Source organism: Drosophila montana, unplaced genomic scaffold (genome assembly GCF_035044405.1).
Source record: "Drosophila montana isolate Dmon_TW-CO22-7 unplaced genomic scaffold, ASM3504440v1 contig_2106_1, whole genome shotgun sequence".
NCBI classification, from domain to species: Eukaryota; Metazoa; Arthropoda; class Insecta; order Diptera; family Drosophilidae; genus Drosophila; species Drosophila montana.
The window spans coordinates 1,361,202-1,370,589 of record NW_026997017.1 but is presented as its reverse complement, the minus strand read 5'-3'; the positions used below and the strand labels follow the sequence as shown (position 1 = coordinate 1,370,589).

The window sequence follows — 9,388 nt, the reverse complement described above, 5'->3', positions numbered from 1 at the left end:
TAAGCCAAAGGTCACATTGGGATCGCATGCTGTATTTTAATTTTTGATAACATTTTAATTAAATTTCTACACTCGATGAATTAATAACAATTTCAAAAGCGCAAACAAAATAATTCTTTTTTATAAGACACACTGCGCCCGCGCCTGTTTATATACACATATATATGTGCGGGCACACCGATTCGCCCGACGATCAGTTACTTTTTGGACTTCCCCGCGAGCAGCCAAAGCAGCAGAGCAAGCCATGAAATCTCAGCTGGACAATATGCATGTGGATGATCTGCCCTATTTGGAGCGAGATCTGAACTTTGCACAAAAAGTAAATGCAGCCAACGTTGATGTTTGCTTGTTCTCATATCTCTTCCTTGAACAGGTCTCGCTCGCGTTCCTGCTCTTTGGCGATCAGCACGCCCTGGCCACATACATATTGCAGAAGCTGCTGACACTGATGGGGTCTGCGGACCAGCGGCAGAGCGATCTCCTGCAGCAATATGCGCGCACAAATCCGGACAATTGGCGCGGCCATCTCGTCGAGGCGATGTGCATCATAAATGCGCGGCAGGCATTGCGCAAACTGGGCTTCAACTGGCAGGAGCTGCGCCTGCACTATTTGCCGCAAGTGCTGGAGGTGTCGCTGCATGTGCATCCGCTGCTGAAGGCCTTGTACAACATATGCGAGCAGCTGACCATCGCGCAAACCGGACGCCTTGTCCTGGACATCAATGATCAGCTGGCGCGCCGGCAGACCGGCCAGCATGCGGACGATCCGTTGCGTTTCTATGATCACGCCTATTTGGAGATCTTTCTGCTGGACTGGCTGACGCGCCACCATCTGCGACTGGGCGACATCAATGCCAGGGGCAGCGATATGCAGCTGCTCATCGAGTACTTCAAGTTCAACGATCTGCACTCCCTGGCCACGCTGCTCGTCCAGACGATCAACAGCTCCAATCCCGTCGACAAATGCGAAACGGATGCATCGGAAACCAAACCCACAAAGGCAGAACCGGCTAGTGTTGCCCCTGCTACTGCTGCTGTTGCTCCAGTGGATGGCATCGTTCAACAACGACGCGCCAATGCTCTGCAGGTGCGAAGCAACAACGCCGGCATTTTGCTCATCATCAATCAACAGAGATTTCATCGCAATGTCAGCGAGGAGCTGCGCGTGAGTAGACATTCTTCTATTTCTTGATAAACCTGCTACAAAAGCGAGAGCCAGCAAAGAGTGCTCTAGTCGGGTATGCTCGACTAGTAGATGCCCTTCTTCTGCCTATTTTTCCCTTTGCCATTTTTTAATGGCTTGTAGTCCGATCCTTATGAAGCTTTTCAGGGCTATACCAAATCGCAAGACTTTGGCTTTACAACCGAGTTTTTGGGGAATTTGTATCGAGATATAAGAAAAATGAAATATTTCCGATCTGTATATGCTATACGAAAACCTAAATACCAATTTTAGGGTATTTGTCTGTTATCATTTTCGAGTAACGCTTAAAAACCATATCTCTGAATCGATATTTATCGATATAAATGTGGGAGTAGCTATCGATAAATATAAGATAAGCGCGTGCTGCGTAAGGCAAACATGAATATACATATATTTGAAATGTCAAGTCCCCAGTATTGATTGCCTTTGGCTAATATTATAATACCCTAAAACACAAGGAAGCTAAACTAAGCTAAAAGCCTTGCTAGCCTACTTTAAATGATCATAATCAAAATTATATAATAGGTAACTTTATGTAGTTTATTGAGCTGCATAATTTAGGAAAAATTTTTACCAAAAAAAAAGGGTAAATTTAGTACATTTTGTTGTTTTTTAGTTCGTTTGCTTATGTTTTCCCTAATTAACGCGTTTCATCTAGCTCTGGCAGCACGATTTTCCATCAGGTGGCAGCTCTGCAACATTAACTTAGGCCAATTTGAGTAAACGGATCGTACGTTTATCGATATCAAGTGCAAAAAAAGCAAAAATCAGCTTAAAATGGTTGGTAAACATTTATTGATAGGTAAACCGCAAAAAAACCATATTAATTTATCAACTATTTTACAACTGCCACAAACGTCGCAAATGCGAAGAATATGTTTAACAAATAATGCAACAATTTGCGATGCCAGGTACAAATATAATTAAAAACATTGCCAACTAAAATGTTGTAAATCAATTGCAATTAATTAGCAAAAGTCGTTTTGTACAATTTGTAGTCGCTGCTGCCCTCTGTGAAGCTGACTGCACGCGAGGGCACCGACGTGGACAAAGAGCGGCTCATCGAAGTCTTCTCGGAGCTGGGCTACAGTGTGGATGCGCACGACAATGTGGACCATTTGGAGCTGATCGGCTTTATACGGACTGCCTGTGCCCGTTCGATTCTGCGCGATTCATTGATTGTGTGCATCTTGTCGCACGGGTTCGAGGGCGCCGTCTACGGCGCCGACAGCATTCCATTGAGCATCACGGACATACAGAATGTGCTCTGTGACAATGAGGAGCTGCACGACAAGCCCAAGCTGCTCATCATTCAGGCGTGCCAGCAAAACGAGAAACAGCTGCAGACGGTAGGTGACATTGCATTCATCTCCACGTGAAAATTCAAGCCTATCTCTGTTCCCAGCGCGATGTGAACGCCACCACGCAGTCCCCCAGCCAGCATGCCAACATGGTGGTGGCCATGTCCACAGTGCCGCGCTTCGTTGCGCTGCGTCACAGCGTCCAGGGCAGCTGGTTTATCCAGACGTTATGCGATACGGTTAAACGGCATGCGGCCAGGTAAGCCAATCCCCAATCCGAATAACTGAACGTCAATTGTGCCTAGGGGTTGCATTATCTCAATGTCAGTTTCACTAACTGCCAGTTAAAGCACACATTGAAATATGCTGGCAACGCTGTGCACAAAATCTGCCTTCATCTAGACTGCAAAACGTTCAAATCCTGAATTACAATTTAGTTCTTGCTAAGAACCATATTTCATTCAAAAATTGACATCATAATAAGAAACTTTTGGGAAAGATTCAGCACGAAAGCGTAACCACTGAAAAACTAGGTTTACGAATCAAAGCTACGGCTGGTTGCTGGTTCGAAATGTAAAAATAGACATCAAATTTTAAATTTTCAAATGTTTTTAAGCTAGTCTCCACATTTGGCAGTTGGTCTATTAAAATTTCTAAAATATTCATTTTAAATTCAAGTTTCTCAATAAGAATGCCAAACTTGAATGACAATCAGATGTTCGCAACTATCCTATCGATAAATATTTAACACTCAGTTAACAGTTAACTAGATACTGAGAAAATGTAACCTTTTTGCCCAACTCTCTTATATTATGTAAATTATTTTATATTCGAATCTCATATTTATGTTTGTTGCAGCGAACATGTGCTGGACATTCTGACCATTGCCATTGGGCAGGTGACCGAGAAGCGCGGCGATAAGGATCAGAAAATGGTGCCTCTTGTTACGAGCACGCTGCGGCAGAATGTTTATTTTCCGGCCATTTGACAGGTAATTCGTACTTATCGAGCTGTATTATTATTTCCTTATTCCTATTCCTAATTACGATATGTTTTAGTCAAACATTTGCGCTGGAATTGAGCTCAATGTTAACAATATGTGCTGCAATATTTAAAAAAAAAATTTTAGTCAATATAAATTAATTCTCATAAATGCTTCTTGTTTTTATATACATATATTTGTCTCAACACTCATATTAACTTGACAAGTAGTTACGCTTTTTGTCATCAGGTCAAGTGCCTGTCAATTTTGACAAGCGATTACCAAATAAGTTCGTTGCTAGACTCATGCTAACTCAAGTGCCTATCAACTTTGACAGACGGTTAATACATAAGTTCGTTGTTAGACTCATGTTAGCTTGACAAGTGGATAAACTTTTCTTCGTCAGATCAAGTGTCTGTCAATATATTGACACCGAGGCATGTGCCTTCACACTTAATGGAGAGTCGCGTGAAGAGTCGGACAATATGCAGCTATCTCAGTTTAATTCGCTGCGGATGAAAAAGTGCTTGGAGCTCTGGTCAAAAAGTTGGGGTATCCATAAGAGACTGTTTCCAATTTCGCCCTGCTTCGCAAATGCTGTATAAATATAAACTAGTTTAGTAGAAAGAAATGTTCTTTAAGGTATTTTGTCAGCCGCTTGTTGACAATGTTTTTTTTTTTTTTATTGTTTTCTATCACTTGGTTTACTGCGACACGCAGTAGACCAACTTTGAACACTTAACCGCTTAAGCCCCTCCTGCGGATATTTGAAACCCGCCCAAATTATGTAATACAAATAAAAATAATATACAATGTAAGAAATGTGCCCCGGTTTAAGACTATGCGCTATCTTCAGCTTCCGTCAGCACCTTTTGCAGCTGTGCGAGCAGCTTCTTTTGCAGACTGCGATCCTTGTCGGCGACCGGCTCATATTTGGTGAGAATGCCGTGGAACTCTCGGGTTGTCTGCAGCTTATTCGTAAGGGTATTGCAAATGCGACGGCAATGCTTGAGCAGCAGTTCGAGGATTTGGACGCGACGGAACAGACGCAAGTTCATCGATAATAGCGCATAAAAGCTGGCCGCATAGCGTCCAATGCCGATCCACGGCGAGCCGAAGATGGCATCAAAGGTGGCCAACTGATAGGGGCTATTGCGGCGACTGGCCCAGTCCTGGGCGAAGCTCTGCAACAGCGGCCACACATCGCTGGCCGTGACATTCGGCTCATTGAATTGGCTGACCAAATAGGCGATGCATTTGTTGCGCCACACCACATAATCACCCTTGGCCTTCGGCGGCTGCCTGAGCGGGCCCACAAGCGGCGGCTGTGCCTCGTCCTGTTCCAGCAATTGCCTGATGCAATCGATAATTGGCTGCTTGTCCTGATCGGGCGACTGATAGCTTATCTTTTGGGCGAGCAGCTTGCGCAGTGCCTTCTTGCTGGCCTCGGCCAGCGGCTGCAGTTTGGAATCCGCGCTGCTAATCCTATAGAGCTTCTGGATGCTGAGCAGGGCGTTCAATATGATCTCCAGCTGGGGCTGTGCACCGATGAACAATTCGACTAGATCCAGGACACGTATGCGCAAGTGCAGCAGTGCGGTGTCGGTGATGCGCTCCGATTTGGTCTGGCGCTTGGCATTTTTGCCCTTGCCCCCCTTGGGCTTGCGGATGTGGAAAGCGCGCTCCAGCGCTTGGTTAAGACGTTCGCCCTCTTCCTCGCCAACGTCGTTCCAGTCTATACTGCTGGAATCGACGTCATCATTTTCATTGCTTAGCAGGGCCTGGCGTACACCCTCGCGTATTCGCGCCAAGTTGGTGGCTTCATCATCCTCATCCTCATCCCCATCATCTTCATCTTCATCTTCATCGTCCTCATCATCTTCATCATCATCGTCTTCATCTGCATCATCCTCATCATCTTCCTCATCGCTCTTATCAACATCTTCGGCATCGTCATCCTCAGTGTCTGCTTCATCACTCTCCTCATCATTGCTGGTGGCGTCATCTTCATCGTCCTGATCGTCACCTCCCTCATTGACGTCCCAGACTTTGTCGTCCAATGGATTCTTGTCCATGTCTAGCAATTCCAGAAACTGTTCCAGATTTCTTTTGTTCAAATGCGGCATCAGCGCACCGCCAATCGCATTCACAAATAGACGCCAGAAGTGTCCAGTTTGCAGCAGCAATTGGAGCAGGACATCTGTGAGCACCTCCTGCCAGTTGGGTTCCGGTTCAGCCTGTAAAGTAAAAGCAGAATAATGTTAACTGGCTGTTAAGTATACAAAAACAGTTCTAGCTTTAACATAATGTCAATTCAATTAACAGCACTGAAGAATTCTATGTTAAGTAGCTGTTAAAGCAATACTGTTAACATGAACCGTTGCTGTTAAGCAGCCACGTTTAACACTTACCGCAGACTTGCGCTGTTTATCCTTGCCCTGCTTTGTCTTGAGCGCGTTCTGCTTGCAAATGAACAAATCATCGATCAGGTCCAGGGCAACATTGCAGCTGGGCGTAAACATGGCCAGGCCAAGGAACATGATCAGCGCATCAAAGATAACAGCCAGGGCCTGCTTCTCCTTGGCCGGTGCGTTCATCACTTTTTGCACCTTCTCCCACATGAGACGCATTTCGGGTGTCACCTTAATGCGCAGCTTTCCCTCGATGCCCGGTTTGGTCAGCTTCTTGGCCAGCTGGCCGAGCAGCGGACGCAGCTGCTCATTGAGCGCGACCAGCTGTTCGGTGTTGGTGCCAATCTTATTCACTAGGCAACTGAATAGCGTCTCCTCGCAACGTGAGGCTGCCTGACGACTGAACACGGCCGCCTCGTCGGCCGTGCATGGCTTCCGTTGATCATCCAGATGGAAGAGCGAGGCGAAAAGCAAAAATTCCAGCTGCTTGTTGCGCCTGGAGTTCTGCAGCTGTTGCATTTGCTTGAGGCAATGCTCGCGATTGGTGCGCGTCAACAGCTCATTGTTGCTGGTAAACTGTTCGCTATAGAACTCATACATCTGTTCCAGACCCTGCTCGCCCAGCTGAGCGAGCAGCTGCTGCGTGAAGCGTGGCGTCTGCACAATGTTGTCCAGCTGCAGTTGCAGCTGCAGCATGGGCCGCAGTATGCCCAGCTTGCAGGCATCCTGCTTGAGCTGCTGCTGGAAGCTGACGAGCAGCGCGGTCTCAAATTTGCGGCATATATAACGCAACTGACGCTGGGCAGCCTTTGCCTTCGCATTTGCCTTGCTGTTCAGTTTCTTGGCGGCCGTCAGTTCGGCGAGCAACATGCTCACGAGCGGCTCCAATGTGAATAGCTGCTCCAACTGCATATCCGTGCGGCTGCTATCATCATAGTGCATCAGCACATGGGACAACGTTTGAATGATGTAGCTCTTGGCGGTGACATGCTTGAATGGCAAGTGTTCGGCGACATGCTGCTGCCAGGCGGCCAGCACCTGTTCGCTGGAACAGGTGGCCAAAAATTTGCCCAGACGCGCATAGAGGCCATCGCCCTGCATGGTTGCATTATTTAAATATGTGTCAAACAGCTGCTCGAATTGGGTCTGCTTGCGCCAGAGTATCGTCTGCAGCTGACGCAGCGGCAACAGCTTGGGATAGTTCAGATGCACGGACAGCAGCAGATCGCAGCCATGCAGCTTCTGTGCCGTAATCGGTTTATTCAGCTCCGGCTGCAACAGCGGCCAGACATGAGATTGAAAATTGGCCAAGCTTACCTAGAACAAAAATAGAAGCAACCAGTTGTTATAGAGTAGGCGAAAATATCTCAATTAAACGCACCTGCTTAAAGGAATCAGCCATGATGTCCGCACACAGGGATACCAGATATTCGCGTCCCTTTAGCTGTGCTATCAATATGGGATAGACGACTGATATCAACTCAGCCTTGGGCTGCTGGAAGTATTGGCTTTGCATTATGGCTAAAACTGTTATGAGCTGGCCCACAGCGGCCAGTGTCTCTTCCTTGCCCTTCTGCTGGCTGCTCGCGTGTAATTCGCGCTTCAGCACGTTGATCAGCTCGATCGGATCCAGGCCGGGCACATCGCGCAGTATGCTGTTAATATAGCTGGAGTTAAGGGCCACAGCTTCCTTGTCATCGGCGCCGGTGCAGCGTACCAAACGCTTTAAGGCATATGCGCAGGTTGCGGTGCGCTGTGCAAAAATCAAAATTAATCATTTTTTGTTGAAAATATTAGAGGCCGGGCATATTCCCCCTTTAAATGACCCCTGCTAGGGACACCCTGGGTCTCCATCCACTAAATCCTTGATGGGAACCTAATTTCAAGGTCGCAGTGCCCCTCACTTCTTGTCGATCTCTACTGTGAGAGTTTAGCTCGACTTCGGTGACACCCTTTAATGTATTTCCTTCTCTCTTCCTCCTTAATGGAAGTGACTCTCAAACTCTCAAAATGTTGCACGAAGTGTGTACTACAATTGAGATCATTTTAAACAGGAGAGAGCGCTTTTATAGTGGCCGCAGGGTTGAATTTGGCTCACACAAGTCTACATCTCTTTTGGCAGTATTTTTCAAAGTTCTGCTCTGGTTCACTTTGTTGACGTGTGCGTAGATATTTGACAGGTGAGAGAGAAAGAGAGCTGCAATAAGACGCAGGGCTGCATTTCGTTCAGAAAACTCTACATTTCTTTTTGATATTTATTCATTATTTGCGGCGTTCTGCCCTGGTTGTGTTTTTCAAAATGTTAGGAAATTAAATGTCATAAAGGCAAGAAGATTGTTCTTTATTATTTGATTTTGATTTGATTTGATATTTGAATTAAGCTTGCCAGCATTCTTAAACTTAATTCAACTTTAATTTGGCAAGTCTTTAAAATTAAAACTGTTTTATTAGTTGCGCTCGGCGTAAAAAACCAGCTGTTCGACTAACGGCGGCTGCGACTGCGTGTTGCCGTCGTGTTTGTTGTGAATGCAAAAAGCCTTTAATGGGACATTTACGTTTACATTTACAGCTATTTCCCCAAAAATTGAGTTGACTTGAAAAGTTGCACTCAGACTGCCAGAAGGACATTTTCACCAAAACCTAGATGAAAATTTCCTCTTGTACATACCTTTTCCGCGATGGCTTCGTTGGTGAGCAGCGCAATCATTTCGTTGACGTGCTTTTGTGTGTTCTGCTTGTTGGTGTCCTGCAGCTTGTTGAAAATGGCGAAAATGCCCTTGTTTATTTTCGAGGTGTCCACTTTCTTTTCGACCTGGGCGCCGTCCTCCGATTCGATTTGGTCACCGTCGCCGTTCTGCTTGTCAGAGAGTTTGCGTTTCTTTGCCGGCACTTTATTTATTTCCTCGACTGTGCCATTTTGCGGTCGCTTTGCCTTTTCCTTGGGCTTTTTCTGAGTTTTGGTCCGCGGCGGCTGCGAGCTCTGCTGTTCGTTGTGATTTTGATTCTCTTTTTGAACTTGGTGTTTTTTAACCGGCATTTGAGGTTGGACGGCTTTATTGGCCGCTTCTGGCTTCTTCTTGCCCATTTGGACTTTTCTTTTTACTTAAAACAAAATAAATAAGACAAAAAACTTTGTTTTCTTATGCACCGGGGTCACAAAGCGCTGTTCAATTTATGGAGCACGTTTTTTAAAGAACTTGCCCAATGAATTTTTAGTCGCACGTTGACTGCGGACCAGTGTTGTGTTTTCGATTACTATCGAATTTCTTATCACACGCTCAGTTGAATTCAAGTCAAGTATGCAGCTCATTACATATACTTGACACAGTGACAAAAGAACCTTATGCTACCAATAAGAATTAAATAATATATTGTTTTTGTTTTTCAAGCAAGCAAATGTAATATTGCTGCTATATAATATTAATAATATGTAATTTAATGCATAATACAATAAGAAACAAATTCTAAGAAAAAATCGGAATATGAAGAA

The 9,388-nt window shown here is 45.5% G+C and overlaps 2 protein-coding genes across 2 annotated transcripts; one reads left to right on the top strand and one right to left on the bottom strand.

Moving 5' to 3' along the window:
* The first annotated feature begins 22 nt into the window (after positions 1–22).
* On the top strand, positions 23–3,658 carry Dredd (Caspase-8 Dredd). Its single transcript, XM_064680289.1, has 5 exons — positions 23–319; positions 374–1,165; positions 2,203–2,553; positions 2,610–2,764; positions 3,364–3,658. The coding sequence occupies exons 1-5, from the start codon at positions 245–247 to the stop codon at positions 3,491–3,493; spliced, it is 1,503 nt and encodes a 500-aa protein (XP_064536359.1). The 5' UTR covers positions 23–244; the 3' UTR covers positions 3,494–3,658.
* A 462-nt stretch (positions 3,659–4,120) lies between these two features.
* Positions 4,121–9,103, bottom strand: Mybbp1A (MYB binding protein 1a). Its single transcript, XM_064680286.1, has 4 exons — positions 8,567–9,103; positions 7,280–7,651; positions 5,899–7,215; positions 4,121–5,724 (listed from the first exon to the last, which is right to left on the bottom strand). Exons 1-4 carry the CDS (start codon positions 8,981–8,983, stop codon positions 4,327–4,329), a joined length of 3,504 nt encoding a protein of 1,167 aa, XP_064536356.1. The 5' UTR covers positions 8,984–9,103; the 3' UTR covers positions 4,121–4,326.
* Positions 9,104–9,388: the final 285 nt, after the last annotated feature.